The sequence below is a fragment of the Numida meleagris genome, chromosome 16, assembly GCF_002078875.1.
Source record: "Numida meleagris isolate 19003 breed g44 Domestic line chromosome 16, NumMel1.0, whole genome shotgun sequence".
NCBI classification, from domain to species: Eukaryota; Metazoa; Chordata; class Aves; order Galliformes; family Numididae; genus Numida; species Numida meleagris.
This window is the reverse complement of record NC_034424.1, coordinates 5593729-5609677: the sequence shown is the minus strand read 5'-3', so window position 1 is coordinate 5609677 and position 15949 is coordinate 5593729. Positions and strand designations below refer to the sequence as shown.

General features: G+C 47.9%; 2 protein-coding genes across 5 annotated transcripts in view; one reads left to right on the top strand and one right to left on the bottom strand.

Annotated features, from left to right (window-relative positions):
* GPR107 (G protein-coupled receptor 107) overlaps window positions 1-1939 on the bottom strand; it is a 34691-nt gene extending 32752 nt beyond the window's left edge. For both annotated transcript variants that reach the window (XM_021414255.1, XM_021414256.1), the window contains exon 1: window positions 1780-1939. In XM_021414255.1, the coding sequence (XP_021269930.1) occupies window positions 1780-1890 (111 nt within the window). In that variant the 5' untranslated portion in view covers window positions 1891-1939. The remainder of the gene's footprint in view (window positions 1-1779) is intronic.
* FNBP1 (formin binding protein 1) overlaps window positions 2032-15949 on the top strand; it is a 95281-nt gene continuing 81363 nt past the window's right edge. Inside the window, exons 1-4 of one of the 3 annotated variants that reach the window (XM_021414253.1) lie at window positions 2032-2256; window positions 2595-2764; window positions 3737-3824; window positions 6095-6220. Coding sequence is in view for 1 of the 3 variants with exons in the window: in XM_021414248.1 (XP_021269923.1) it covers window positions 7181-7204 (24 nt within the window). In the remaining 2 variants the exon portion in view is untranslated. Of the gene's footprint in view, window positions 2257-2594; window positions 2765-3736; window positions 3825-6094; window positions 6221-6947; window positions 7205-15949 lie in introns of those variants that run through there. The other 2 variants (XM_021414254.1, XM_021414248.1) reach the window with 2 other exon arrangements.

Below are 15949 nucleotides of genomic sequence, written 5' to 3'. Positions count from 1 at the left end.
AGCACACACCATAGTTTTAGCAACCAGAAACATTACCAACTCATTCTGGAAACCTCTGAAAATAGTTTCCATGTACTTTCTAAAACTTTCCAGTGTTTTTTATTTTTAGAAGTTACCATGTTAATTTAACGAACCTGACAACGAGCATTAACCAAGGAAGAAAGTCATCTTTGGTGACATTATTCTAATAGCGAGATTCAAACAAATTCATCTTCTACTTCAGAAAAATACCTCACTTTGTACATTTCCCTTAAGATAAAAAGCTATTTTCAGAGCAGCGAGCCACTCAAGACACAGAAAAACAGAACAGCTTCTGTTCAGCACACTAATTACCAAGACAGAAGAAAGCTTCTCTAACTTAAGCAACAGCAGCTTATTTGAGGAAGCCCATATCTGCTCACCCAAAGCTGAGGCCTTTCACTCAGCACAGCCTCAAAGCACACGTTGCCAACAGCACAAACACCAGAAGGGCTGGCTCGTTGTGAAGGGCGATTGTTGGAGAACTCAATGTTTACATAAAATGCTGTAACGTCACAGATGAAGAGACTGTACTCTAATAAAGTTCACGTTTATACAGGTGCATGAAGGCATGAAAGCACTTCTGTTTTCCTTGGTGTTTGGTAGGACAGTATTGCAATTTACATGAAACTCATACTACTCAACTAAGATCATACTTCATATTGATTGTAAAAACAAAAAATAATTAACAAATCAAGCATGTTATATCCTAGCAGTTTAGGAATGTCCAAATAGGAACTAAAAACGGTGTTGTTTGATGCTGAGAAGGTTTGCTTGAGATCAGCTCAAAAGTTTACTATGCAACAGAAATACCAGTCCAGTATAAACTCTTCCAGCACTCAACCGTTGATCAGGAAGTCTTCAAAACAGCAAAGTAACCAACAAAAGTTTCCCCATCTGTTGTTTCAAGGAAAAGTTAACTCTCTCTGAGGCAGAACAATGTTCATTCCACTGCATTTTGAACTACTACACAGACAGGAAAACTCCCTATGAATGAGTCAAGAATGATGCCCCCCTCAACTAAGACTATAAGGGACACTGCTGTAACATTCTAGTGCACTCCCCAAACTGCTTTTCCCTTGCAGCAAAACCCCAGGGGCAGCCTTCTAACGACAACCCCAGCAGCACACTGGGGCTGCAGCTCCCACCGCAGCCTGCACTGCTGCCCATCAGCTGCCCCAACGAGTTGTCCTCAAATGTAGGTGCAAAACCACAACGGGATCTTTCAAAAAGCACAACCCAAAGTCTATTAAGCTCAACTAGAGAGAGGTCAGCACCCATTCCTCCTTCTGCCTCTACCAGTAGCTTGACGAACATGAAGAACGTGCATCAGTAAAAAAAATATAATAGCACCACAGCCTACAGAGTAGAGCGACAGGAGATCGGGACAGCAGGAGCACCCAGAACGCAGATGAACAGCGACCTCGAGCTCCCTCAGGAGCCGCCCGGCGCACGCCGGGCCCTCCCACCCCACCCCGCAGCCCCACACCCCGAGACAGCAACAGCCGCTTCCCCACGGCACACACAGGGGGCACAGGCACGCGAACGGGAAGAATAGCAACAAAACCAGAACCAACCGGGGCCCCAGCAGGCCAAAACACAGCGGGAGAGCTGAGCGAGCAGTGGCGACGGAGAAGGGCCGGGACAGGCCCAAGGGGAGAAGGAGACCCCCGGCCTAAGGAGACGCGATCAGGCCGGGCCCACCACTCCCCCCACCCCACCCAGGACCGAGCCCAAAGGATGCTACGGCGCAGACCTTACTTTGAGGGTGAGATGATGGACGCGGGCTCCGGCCGGACCCGCGCAGAGCAGCGCCAGCCCCAGCACAGCCACAGCCCAGCTGAGCGCGGCGGAAAGGCCGCAGGCCGCCATCTTTACTCCAACATCAGCATCCTGTTCCCGCGGCACTTCCGGGAGCGAGGCGCGCTGGGAGGGGCACGTGACCCGCGGTGGGCGGGGCTGCGCGGCGCTGGGTGGGGCGGCTGGGCCGTACCCTGCGGGCCGTCAACGCATTCCCGCGTTATCCCCTGTGCCACAGGGCTGCGCGCACGCATCCCCAGGCCTGACTACCACCCAAGGGACGTTCCTCGTTCCTCTCTGCGCTGAGGCGCTCGGAGCTGCCCCACCCCAGGCCCTCAGCTCCCCAGCGGTGAGGTGGATCTGGGAGCTGTGGTGATGGCAGTGTCTGAGTGTAGCCTGACCCACTGGAAAACGTGTTTCTGCTGAACGTTGGACTTGGTGGGTTAAACATCTCTCTCTATATAACCATACAAAAGGCTTTCTAGTTCCTTCGTGGAGTAGCTTAGAAACTACTGAGCTATTTGAAGCTGATCACCGTGGTGCGTGGTGCCACTTGAAGCTGCACGCAGCCTGGACGTGGCTTCAGGGAGGTCTTTGTTGCTCAGAGTCACAAGGAGCAAACAACATGCCAACAGACAATCCAGGTGGCTTTTAGACTTACCCGCTGCTAAAGCCGCTTCTGAAAGACGATGTGATCAATCTGCCTTAGCAACGGGATAAAACGCAGCTCCTCCGTGTTCTGTCACCTCTCATCGCTCCACCATTGTTCCTTTCAGAGTGCAGCATGCCAGCTGTGCAGCTTCCTTCGCCCCGAGCCGAGCACACAGCGGCACTGGAACAGCCGAGCAGTGAAGTGCACGTGAGGGTGAGCAGGCAGAGAAAAATCCAGGCCCTTGTAACAGCGTGCTTACGTGGAACGTCCCGTCTTTGTTCAGCAGTGATTCAGGTGTTACTCTACACGTTACCTCTTAGTTTCATTTCCCCTTCTTTCTCTCATACTCTTAGGTAATAGGATAAGCACAGATCTCTCAACATCACCGAAGAAACCTGGACTGATACCAGAAAATACCCGAAAGTATGAAAAACAAACTTGTTCGATGCTTTCTTTAGGTAGTCACTCAGGCGAGCCGCTAGATGTCCCTTCAGCATCAGGCCTCGTGGTGCTCGTAGCTACGCCCCGCCGGTTTGGGGAAGGCTATGGCACAACAGAGAATTTATTTTGAAAATATGGTTCTGGTCCACGTGCTTTCTCGAAATTAATATTTCTAATGTAGTAATTACTATAATTCCTGTGCTCAGACCTCCCTAGTAAACCTAGGAACGGTTGCTTGCAGCCACAGCTGCAGCACAGGCTTTGTGCCTGGCTGTGCTGTTAATAACACAGTGACTACTACCTCAGCAGCCAAATAGCATGAAGCTTTCCCATATAATTCCGAGTACTGGTTCAGCTGACCAGCCTCTCCTAATCAGAAGGTATTTTCTAGTAACAATCAGGGAGTTTCATGCCACAAACTGAAATATTAAGACAATTTATTTCTCTTCAATGTAACTCTCCACCAGCTCTCAGGATATTGTAGTGTCTAAGTCACAACTGGCCTAGACTAAGTGATCTGTGGAAGTTAGAATTTGTAACTTTCTGTGGCTATGCATTGCATATGTTAAGATTCTGTACTTAAATTTACATGCCTATCAATACACAAATTGTCTTTTCTCTGTAACAAATAGAACTGTAGGAGCAAATCTCATCTTTACGTTGATGTTTCACTGTACTCTCCAGACAAGATAAAGCTGGCTGTAAACAGACTGTCCTAGTGGTTATTCTTAACTGTGTTCACATATGCTTAGTTTTTCTATATTCCTTTTATTTCTTCATTGTTTTTCCCCACACATACCTAAACATAATTAGGACTCTTTACAGATTTTTTTGGAAGTATATGATGAGCAGCTGTTGAGATTGGATGGAAAGCATCAGCAGTGTCAGGAAACTCTTTGCATAGGGATAGCCTGTAAGTACACCTCAGTACAAAGTAAAGCGGGTTAAGTACTTAGTTATTGGTGTACTCTATGAGCTGTATTATGAGCATATCACAGAGTAGCAAAGCCTGTCTTTTCTCTAAAGAACACGAAGCACAAAAGCACAGTCAGAAGGGCAGTGACCTCACGGTTCAGGTTGCAGTCCTACAGTTACTAAGCAAAGCAAGCCCAGGGATAGCAGCTAAGGTCAGCAGGCAAGCTTGTAACAATAAAGCAGGGATGAAGCAAGAAATTGTCCTGCAGTTCAGACGCTGAAATTAAAAGTCAATGTGTAGCTCAAGTATAGAATGATGCCTCAGACTGACGCTTAAATTGGGCTCCTGTGTCCGTGGGCAGAGGGTGTGTGCGGGGTGGGGTGGAGGCCCCAGGTGAGGATGGCCAGGGCCATTCAGGTTTATCAGCTCTTAATCAGGTGTTAATCAGACCCCTGTGTGCCCTGATAGGGCATGTAAAAAGAACCAAGCTCCCCTGCTGCGTGTCTGAATTAGCTGGGTAGCGTTGTAACTGCAGAAAGGAAACAGCTGTAATGGTGATGGCCTTAGGGAAAGGCGTGTCCTCTTCCTTTTCTGGTGCTGTTTTAGTTCCAGTGTATGAGAGGTTATAAGCACCATCTACATTACACGTCTTGGATGTGAATGATCTGGGTAGAATTGTAAAAATAAAAGGGAAACAGGCGCAGGGATGATAACTGCGGGGGGGAAAGGTGGGTCCTCTTCCTTTTATGTTCTAGAAGTTCGAAATGCTTATACTTGCTCTGCAAGCTGTGATTTTCCTTGATTTGCATGAGTAAACACAAAGAGTGGGGAGTTAGGTTAAACTGTGGTTGAGGGGTTTGTTTTACCTTTCTTGGTTGCTCAATGATTTGGAGGGTAGCTGTTTTGAAGTTGTTGTCCTTGTTTTTTTTGTTTTTTTTTTTTTTTTTCAAGTCCCAACTCGATTTATGGATTTTTTTTTTTTACCAAGGCAAGCCTTTTTTTTTTTTTTTATTTTTTTTTTTTATTTAAAGAAATTATTTCTGTTTGGGATGTAGTGTGAGGAACGCTCTGAATCACAGTAACAGAGATAGAAGCACAGAATTTACAGGAATATGCCTGTATCTAGATAACAGATCTGAGTGGTTTTGTTCATAGTGCAGCCAAGGGAAAACTCCTACTGGTTTCCGTATTGCTCTGATTTGCATTGTGTAAATTAGGTATTAGAGAGAGAAACAATCGGTTTTCTAAGTGTTATTTCGAACTGTTCTTTTGAGTCTGGGACATGCTAAGCATTCCCACGTCATGCTGTAGCATAAAGGGCTTTAATGCTCCCATCATTGCTAATTACATTAGTAATTAAGGACGAATCAAGCTGCAGGCTCTGCTGTTTTGGGCACTGCACAAACAAAGCAGTAATGTAAGTGGCAGTCCCTGTCTTGGAGAGACTAAATAACAAACATGGGGGGAAAAAAATCTACCAGAAGAAGGTGGAATGTGGTCACTTAATTTTTCTCTTGAGCCCCCATACACAACAATTTGAATAATTTTTTTTCACAGGTTTTGGTATTGTTGATTCTGGTGTACCATCATAATACAGAACTTGCATTTCTGGCCTGTATCTTTCAATAACCAGTTATGTGTTTTTTGTCTTTCAGTGGGGACAGGTTTCCCTGCCCGTGCTGGTGTAACAGGTTTGCCTTGTTCCCCTCCCAGGTCTATGTGCAAAAGGAAATTCCACTGCACATTTGCCTCAGATGATACCAGTGCTGCTTTGCGCTTGGACTCCGTGCATTCTTTTTGTGCAAGTATTTATGGATTAAGGTCTCAAATAGTTGTGATGCAATTATGTTCCCCGGTTTTGTAATGTGTTCTGAGTGGACAGAAGGCTAAGGAAGGACAGCGGCCTCTGGTATCCCTCTGCTGAGAGCCTGTGGAGGCAGAAGCCCTTGGGATGCTGTGGTTGTGCTTGAGGCAGCACGGCAGGCTGAGATATTTGAATATGTTGGCAACAGCAGGAAGAAGTACTCTGTGATATGAGCATGTCTCTTAGTTGTGATGCATTCCTTTAAAGATATTAACGTCTAATGATGAAGAAAAGCAATGCCTGCTCTGCGCCTCGCTTCAAGGAGAGTAGCATTCTACTCTTATGTTCAAACCAGTGGGGATAAGATGAAATGAGTTGCGTTATGAACATCATGCTCATCTTCACCGTTGTTCTAAATGTTGGAATCACTTCAGTTATTCTTCGATTGTTTTTTCTCATGCAGGTTAATAGCCAGGTGCCAGCCAGTGAAAGGAGAAGTGCATGAATCCAAGGGGAGGTAATAGATGCAGCAGCTGTGCAGTTATCAAAAGGATCCCAGCCTGCTGTGTGCAGATTCTGTCCTTCTCAGGTGAATAAATGTGCTTCCCCTTTTTACCCCCATGTAAATCTTTCCTGAACAGGTGCAGCAACAAGCATAAAACAGGAATCTAGAGGTCTTTTTATGTTTCTTATAGCTGAAAAGCAGAAGTATAAGATCAGGTTAAGTGACGCAGCTCCAATAAATGCTGTTGCAAAGGAAGATGAGCACAAAATAAATCTTATTTCTCCAGCAAGGAAACGAGCTGATTCCTGCAAGGCCTGCGTGACTGCTGCCATGCCCCACGTCTGGGTCAGGCAGGTAACTTGATTATTTTCCTGCCCGTGCACTGGTGACGGATGGCAGACTCAGTGTTCCTGGAGGCGGCTCGGGTTGGGGTGTGCGGGTATTTGGGGAGCTGAGTGACGGAGGAAGCCCCTCCCTGCAGGGTGTGTGCTTCCTTATTCATCGGGGCGGTTGCCCCCATCCAAATCTCCAGAACAGAAACGTTCGCTTAAAAATTAAATAACAAAACCCGCGCTTCATGCGGTGACGGAGCCATAAGATATGGGGCAGGGAGCGCTGCGCGCTGGCACAGCCGCCCCGGGGCACAGAGCGCCCACCGCCCCCCAGCGTCAGGCAGAGGGGCGGCGCGCTCCCGCCCCTACTAGCGGACGCGGGGGCGCGCACCCAGCGACCGCGCTTGCGCACTGCTCACCTCGCGCCCCCCCTTAACCGCCGCGGGGTGCGCGTGCGCAGTGCGCCGGAGCTGTCAAGCGCTCCCCCCCTCCCGCCCCGCTCCGCCGCCGCCTCTCCGCGCGGCGCCGCTCGGGCCATTTTGCGGCGCGATGAGGCGGGAGCGGCGGTGAGCAGCGCCCGTCCCGCTCTTCGACCTCGCTTCGCCGCCGGGATCCGAGCCGGTGGTTCTTCGCGTGCGGGGAGAGAAGGGGAAGGAAGCCTCGCTGAGGGGCAGCGACCCCCGCCCGCCCTCCGCTCGGCGCCGGCGGAGCCATGAGCTGGGGCACGGAGCTGTGGGTGAGCGCGGGGCCGGGCGCGTAACGGGCCGCGGGGAGCGGGCCCTGCCGGGGCCGCACCGCGCAGAAATTAACGAAAAAACAAGCGACCCGCGCAGAGCCGCCCTGCGGAGCGGAGGAGGGCTGGGTTTTCTTATTTATTTTTTTTTCTTGCTCTGTGCGTGGCTCGGAGGTGGGTTTCTACGGCGGGGGGTCCGATTTCAGCGGGGAGGGGCGCGGAGGGCTCTCCCTGTGTCCGCCGGGTTCCCCTGGGGCGCGGGCCGGCGCGGTTCGGCGGAGCGAGGAGCGGGAGCTGCCCGCGGGCTGGAGCGGAGCGGATCGGATCGGAGCGGGCTGCCGGCCCGGCCCCACGCGGTGCCCTGCGCGGAGAGCGCGAGGGCGGACAGGCGGGAGAAGTTGGGAGAGGCAGCAGGGAAATACGGGCTTGGTCACAAAGAGGACGCGGTGCAGCCATGTTTGGGAGCGAGGAGCGCAGCCCGCTGTGCGGGGCGGGGGGCACCGCGATGGCGCTGGGGGAGCCGCGGAGCCCGCCCGCCGCCCGCCTGGGTGTCAGGCTGTGTCTGCGCGGACGCGGTTGTGTTATCTGTGCTGCCTGCAGCCCTGCCTGCCTGCTCGCTGCCCTGCTCTGCCGGGCGGTTAAGCGAGCATCCCTCTTTGCTGTGACATTGTAGTCGCCTTGTAGCTAGAAATACACAGTATCCTGAGGGTCGGATGCTCGCTTCTATGTTTGCCCGTTCCAGAGAGGCGGTGCAAAATGACGGTAGTACCGTAGCGCTGCCGCTTTGATTCATTTGTTTGAACAGCTCTGCTGCATGGGAGTGTTTGTGGGGAAATCTGCAGTTGGCGTCGTGTTCTGCACCTTGCATGCTTTGCGGGGAGGTCTGAATGCAGTTGAAGTAACGACTCGCTCTAATAATTTTGACACAGAAGAATAGATGTTGTGTTCTCAAGATGGACTTAGCGTCTGTTTTTGCATTCTTAAGAGTGTAGGCGATGCTGAGATGTTGCTGCACAAGATCAAGGAAAGAAGTGCTTATGCGTGGTTGCTTCTGTTTATTGTAATCTCTGCAGGTGTATGCGGTTGTGTGTTTGTAACATTTTTTCCTGAAGTTTTGTGGGTGAAATCCCATCTTTGCTGTCTTCAGCAGCATCGTTTCTCGTGTCCTGTAGCTTGAGAAGTGTAGCAGGTTACTGAGAAGAAAAACACAGCAACCTGGTGAAATGAGGCTGGGTACCAGGTTAGCAGGACTCGTGTGTTACACTGGGCAGAGCTTTGTGGATGAATCGCTTTCCAGTGCTCTGAGTATCTAGGGCAGAATGCTGGCATCCTTCTCTGAGTCCCCCCCTTTCACAGGGAAAGGAACCACAAAACCAGCTTGGATTCAATCCATGCCGCCACCTTTTGTTGATCCTGGTGTTTCTTAAACAAAATTGGATTTCTATTTGCATTAGAACTTAGTATTTGTTTTAAGTCGTCATGTGTTGGTTGTACAAACAGGTGTCATGAATTAAAAATGCCTGTTTTAGGGTGTGACTGGTGTAGGATTTGCTGTGGCCATTTGATGGACTGGAAGTTGAAGTGGTAACAGGTGTTTCCAATTGTCATTTAGAAACTTAACATCTGCAGGAGGATGGGTGTTGTTTAGCCAGGCTTGTGTTGCACCCTGCACGGCTGAGGTGCCCATCTACCAGGCTGAGCACATGCTCGTGGATCACTCCTGCAGTGTAAGGAAGGAGAAGCAAAATCAAAGTTGCTCTTTAGAGCAAGCAGAATGTTAATGCGCGTGGATTTCTGTTTGTTCCCGGGGGGGAGGGAAAGGGGGAAGGGAACTTAGGTTTTGCCAAATAGATTTCACTGCCTCAGAAGCAGTGAAATCTATTTGGCAAAATGTAAGTTATTCCCAAGAGGGTGGTGTAGCGCTGTGCTGTGTTTTGAGGATATTTTGTTTCTCTGGGTTCCAAATCGTATTGCAAAATTCCTAATGCTGTTTCACTTGAATCTAGACTTCTGCTCCGAGTTTCGTTTACGAGCTTCACCCGTAGCCGGCAGAATTATTAAAGGTAATAGGGCAGCGTTTGGATCCAGCGTGAGGATAAATGCTCAGGATGATGAGATCATCTGTGGCCTCCGAGCAGCCGGGTGTCACAGAGCACAACCTGAAGGTCTCATGTAACGGGCTGAGTTCTCTGCGTGTGGGTGGCAGTGGCGGGCGGTGCCGTGCTGCTGGGTCTGCCCAGTGCCTGCACAGCGTCCTGCCCGTTGCACTCCAAGCAGATGGAATCCAGGGGGAGAAGTGGTGGGTGAAGGGCAAAGTGTGGTCATAGGACTGAGACGTTTTGTTTTCCACTCCAGTTCAAGGGTGGCTGTAAGGGCTAGCAGCTAGGAGGTTTGAAGGCGGGTTTCGTGTTTGATTCTCGCAATTCACAATGTTTTCTAAATGTTTGTGTTAACGTGGTAAGTAAAGATTCTGTCCGGGTGGGTATATAGATGCAACTCGTAGCTTCAGTTAGCTGCACTTTGGGGTCAGCAGGCTCTGAAGGCATGCTCAGATCTTTCTCCCTCTTCTGGTTACTAAGGAAGACCAGGGTTGCCAGTATGTCACACGTAGCTACTCCGGAGGGTGCTTTAGCTACTAAAATGCTACAGCGTTCTCCTGGACTTCCCAGCAGGGTTCTTTTCTGTGGGATGGAGCAAGTTATAGGAAATGCACAGCACGCTGCTAAAACCAACCTCAGCGCTTCGCTCCTTGTCTTGGGTGGAAAAGGCTGTGGCTGCGAGTTGGAAGGGAATTAAGTTTCTTGATGAGAAGTTTTGGTACGGTACGTAGCGTAGGGGAGGTATGTGCCTATTTGTGGTGAAGTGGTCCAGGAAAACCTGTGGCTCCTCTGAGCACTGTCACAGCATGGCAAGTGCAGGCAGTGGCGTCATGAAACGTGGGAAGGTTCATCTTTTTTGCTGTGGGTGTTTCAGAGATACAGACGCTGCAAGGTGGTTGCTTTTTTTCTTCCCCACACCCAATGTAAAGTTAAAAAAAAAAAAAAAAAAAGATTAAGAGGGAGGGGATGTGATTTAATGGGTTTTGCTTGACCTTTGTGTGGCTGGGTGGCTGCTAACAGCTGTCACTGTCCTTTCAGTCCGGAGAAGGTGAGTATTCTCTGTTTGCAAAGGGCTTCATTTGCTGTCCTTACGCAAGGAGCTCTGTTGGCCAACTCCTCACATGATGGGCTCTTTGGGGACTGTGCCTTTTGTTTGCACTGTTCCGGTGTGCTTTAGTATTGGGAAAAAAAAAAAAAAAACCACAGCTTGTGCATGTGGCTGCTTTTGCTGTCTAAAGTCATTCCACTTGCAAATGTGAATTATCTCTAAACTATTTGTAATCTAGAAAATGATTGGTTTTTTCCACGTTAATAGTAACATCTTCATTCGCAGTATGGAAATAAGTGGGTTCCTGTAGACCCTGTTTCTGTGAGCTGTTCCTCCTTGTCAGACAATGACACATAGGTGCAGCTCTGAGAACTCGACGGCCAGCTTCCTGCCTGTCACTGATGGATCGTTTCCACTCTCAGTACTCGCATACCTAATTCGTCGGCAGAATTTGTGTTTAAGCAGCTGTGATCTTGAATTTTCATTGAATGTAGTATTGTTCTCTAGTGGCATTGTAATATTTATAGCACGTAGGTGATGCATATAATGATGAGTCACATTCTGAATCTGTCTGGAGTTCTTAGGTGATTGTGACCATGATGGCATCACAAGGTGGTTATCTGGGCACGGTAGTCAAATGTCATCTTAAATTTTAAATGAAGGCTCTGTCCTTGTCAGCTTGTTCCCTATAAGAGCCTGCAGAGCTGGATCTATCTTTGATCTATCAACTGAGATTTTTTTTCCTAAATCTAGTTTCATTGCAAACACCGATATAGTTGAGAGCAGAAAATGAAAATCTATCTCATGGTCCCTTGTGTGGGTGACCCCTGACCCCCAGAGCTCTTGGGTTTGGCTGTTAACCCTTACTCTCTGAGTGAAAGGAAAAGCATCTGAACTCTGATAGGACAAGGACACAGGTGAGGAGTATTACTGCCTGCTAAATCACTAGTTAGCTCTGACATCTCAGAGATATTACCTTCATAAGGTAATAGAGCTAACCTTCAAAGGCTGTTGGGTGGATTGTTTGCAAGGTAGAAAATCTGTGGTAATGGCAAGTGCTTTCTTGAAAAGTGAGTTTTATTGTAAATTGACTGTTACAACGTATTTGACATCATTCAGACAACTGGAGGCAGAAACCTCGTGTCTCCTTGTCTTTTTTCCCTTTGCATTTCAGTAGACTTTTTTTCCTACTTGGAACACGTTAATTAAAACATCTTACTAGTTGGAAGAGGCTGGAATTTCACCTGCAAAAATGGCTGGGTGACACAGAACAGGGCACACAGCAAGTAAATACAGCAAGAGGTTGAAAAAAATGAGGTCAGGGTCAAATTCATCATGTTTGTAATTTGGGCTTGTTGATTCTGAGGCTCTTTGTAAAAGCTGTGTGCAGAACGCTGGAGATGGGCGCTTCAAAGCAAAGCACGCATTTCATTAGTTAAGTATTCTGCATCGTTATTTGCACAGGTCTGAGGCAGCAAAAATGTCTGAATCTAATATCTCCCTCTTATTTCGCAGCAGATCACATGCTGTTTTAAGTGGTCAGCCTGTATATGTAGATTACTGAGGAAGAAATTGTGGAGGGAGATGTTGAGCCGTTCCGGAGTAGCTCAGTTCTGCAGGGCACACCTTTGTGTGTTTGCCTGGCTCAGGATGTTTCAGGCTGCTGCACCATCAGTGCATGCACTTTAAAATTAATGCTGTTGTAGTCCTTCTCCTTAGCTTGAAAGTAGTTGATAGACTTAAGATGGCAGATGATGCGTTGTGATGGAACGCTCCTGCTGCCCTCTGAAGTCTACCAGGATCTGGGTGTGCACATGAGGCTTTAGCATACAGGTCGTGCTGCTTCCAGGCGCTGTGAGTAGAGAAACTCTGTTCTGGTTCCTAAGGAACTTGCTAAGTCTTGGGTATGTGAACACCTGAGTAATTTCATTTACAATTCTGCTTTGCTTTAAGAAAGAGGATTGCTATGATTCTGCCACCGCCTCTTCTCGTATTTTCTACCCATTCTTTAAGGAACAGGAGATTTATGATCCTTCAGCGTGAGTCCAGGCTGCACAATACCTTTTTGTTGTTCCTTTCCCCTCCTAGTCACTGAATCTTCCCATTTGTAGCCCAGCTGCCCAAGATCCCCTGCCTTCTTGTACCACGTGGGAAGGCAGGCAAACATGAGACAACGTTTTCTGGGACTCCTTGCAGCTCATTAGTGTTACTCATGTTGTGAAACATTCCTTTAAAGCAGGATTTCAAAAGCCCTGCTCCACATGAAGAGTAGGAGCCACTGCTGGACTGCAACTTAATAATGCGCTTTAACTTTGTTGCCTTTGTTGTTGATTGCTGGAAAGGTAACCTGCTAATGAATTTTTGGAAACTCACTTTCATCTTGTCTGAAATAAGACTTCTGACATTAGTTATACATTGAATCTAACCCAGCTACCCAAATCCAGTGCTCTGTTGAGTTTCCTTAGCATTCATATAAATATTTAAAAATAACTTCCCCCTTCAATGTAATCTTACATTTTTCAGATGAAACATCTCTACTTCCTTCCATCCCTAGCAACCCCGCTATTCTGTTTCACACTTTTTTCATTTATCACTGAGCTCGTTAGGTTGGTGAGAGGAAAAACACTGTTGTCTCTTGACATACTGCAGTCTTTGTTCTTCTTTTCAAGCAATGGTTTTGGCTCTAAAATACAAAATGGAGAAAAAGCAGCGTGTGTCTAGATGGGGTTTCTAGATTACTTGCAGTGTAGAGCAGTGCAGTTCAGGTGTAGGAAGGAAATGCTGATTATTCAGGGTTCACTGCTGATTGCTGAAGCAGCCATGCATGTTGCAAAGCTAACAGAAGCAGCTTTATTGCAGTGTTGTCTGCTTTAATGTGAGGAAGACGCAACCTGTTGCAGAAATAACCAAGAGAAGAACAGCAATCTCCCAGCCATCCTTAGAAACCAAGTGAAGGAATGAAACCTGAAATGGAGTCCTAGGAACTGGACTGGTTTAAAAGAGCAGTCCCCAGTGAGTTACCATGTCCTGCAGATAACCTGCAATCCTGAAGAACTGCTATAGTGGTTTATTATTATTGCTACAGAGGAAATAACATAGACTTCTTATTGCAAGTACATGTTGTCTGGCCGTTTCATATTAAGTATTCAAGTGTTTCTGCTTGGTACCTAAAAAGAAAAAAAATAAAATCTTTAAATTCTCCCCTCTTGGTGAGGCGGGTGTGAGTGCTGCTAGTAGCTCCGTGTCCCAAGGGGAAGGGAGATGGCTGGTGTTTTCCCTTACCCCTTTGAACAGCAGGTACAATCTTTCATTTTGGAGACCCAGAGTTTTACTTCCATTGCACTGCGTCTGTGGGTATGCAGATATGGGATTATTATCTGGGTGACAGGAGGATGTTCATCTTGCAGAGATATTGTGAAGACTTGGTTGTTTTTTTTTTTACTAACTGGATTCTCAGAGATTTTGATGCTAGCTCTTATTAACTATTAATTTCTTATTGGTAATTGAACAGTTTTCTTTCATGCTGTAGATGGTAGCTCTTCTTATTGTGAAGATTATTTAACATTTTCCATTGGAGTCTTCTATTTTCTGCTGCTTAAAGCTGGCATGCTCTGACTGTAGTTTGCTCTATGCCTGCCTCGCGTTTTTTGTATCTAGATTAGTCAGGATTACTCAGTTGTTAATAGGGCCGGTGTATTGCCCATACTAAGTGCAATACTTCTTCGGTTCTGGAAAGCTGTAGTGCTCCCGTTCATTGGAAGCAGGATTAGAAATTTGGCAGGGGATAGCTCTTGAGCAGAGGTGTGCCTTCTGGTGTTGAGAAAATCTGCCTGAATTAGGCAAACGTGCAACTCCTTGGAAAACACCACTTTGTAAGTGCTCGGTGAAGGTATCGGTGCTGAAGGCTTCAGAAGCTGTGATGTACTGAGCACGTTCCGGCTTGGGAGCGCTCTGTGGGGGACAAGGCAGTGCCACTGCCAGCAGAACAGCTGAGTGTGCCTCTGTCCTGGCCTCCCAGAGCCAAGGCAGGCCTTGCTGCTGGGGCTTGGGCTGTGCGGGCAGCCCCTGCTGCTCTCAGGTACCCCCCTGGGCTGGATGGGGAACAGCCTGGAGCGGTGAGTTGGGAGATGCTGATCTGCAGCAAGGAGCAAAAGGGAATTGAAAGCATGGCTGCACCGTGTCACGGCAAGGGCCTGTCTGGCCAGCAAGGGCTTCCTTGGTCACAGCCGTCACGGCAGTGTGGGAACTGAGCAGAATGAGAGTGTGTCTCTTGCTATGTACACCCAAGGGTGAGGAATAGAGAAAGAGGTGCTGTGAGCAGAGAGGAAGCTCCTTGATGTTTGGGACTGTAGGTGGTGGGGAAGGAGGCGTGGAGCTCTGAGAGCTAGTCACAGAACCCTGCAGCTGATTGCTTTGGGGCTGCTTGGGTCAGTGAGGTAACGTGCCAAGGATGATGGGAGTGGGGTTGATTGAGGAGAGGCAGCTTGGATTGGTGCTGTGCTTCGTTCTGATTGTGAACTTGGGGAGGATGAGAGAGCTGGGGCTAACAGGGAAAAAGAGCAGAAATGAGCTCAGGAGGAGAAAGGGAATTTTAGCCAGAAGACAAACCAGCAGGCAAATTACCTAAAGAGCATGTGGGATAGCAGGGTTGGTTGGACTCTGGGTGGGACCTGAAATGCGAGCTAAGATTACACACCCTGTCTGCCAGCAAGTTGCAATGAGAGTGATGCATTAGGAATGGCAAATCAAGAATACACTGGGATCAGGATGAAGGAATGGGAAGGAAGAAGTGTGGGGCAAAGGACGAACAGAAGATGAGAAATAAGAAAGAATAGTGAAGAAACCTCGCAGCTGTTATTGCATGCTTGGTTTCGCAGCATTACTACTTTTATGTGGCTTTTTCCATGTAATGTTTCAGTAGAGTTGACATACTGGTTTGAACGCCTGCACCTTGATTTCTGTGGTTGCATTTTGCATCTTTACTCGCAGTGGAAGAACACCTGACTGCGTCCCCGAGTGAGAGCGTTAACCAGAAGCGTGTGCACTGCTGTTGTTCATCCACTTCTGTGCAGAAAGCTCTGAGGAATCGTCTAGCAAATTGGTTTATAAGACTTTCAGATAATATTTTTCACTCTGCGTGATGTTTTCCTCTTGCACACTTATCCTCTATTTACAAAAAGAAAAAATGATTGACACTTAGCAGCGAGTGAACGCGGGTGTGTTTTTGCAGACAAAAGTTAAATGAGGAAGGGAAGTATTTCTTGCCCTCCTGAGAACTGCTGATCTCTCAAATGTGGGGCTTATAGGAGTGGCATTCACGAGGAACGTGTAACTAAGGTTTTGGTGAAGGAGAAGGAAAACTGGTGGTGGACAAAGTGCCCGGTGATGGAGCGTTGCCTTTTTGCCTCTCTGCCCCTCTCCCACGTGTAACAGCCTGAGATACTTTGCTCGTGTGTTGTCGCAGGAAAGGCTTAATGAGAAGGGTGAGGGGAAAGGTTTGTGTGCTGGTCAGGAGCCTCTATTTCCTTACCACTCCAAAGTGTGAAGCAGCCATTTTTCACAGCGGATGCTTTCTGGCATATGTTCTTAACACATAAACAT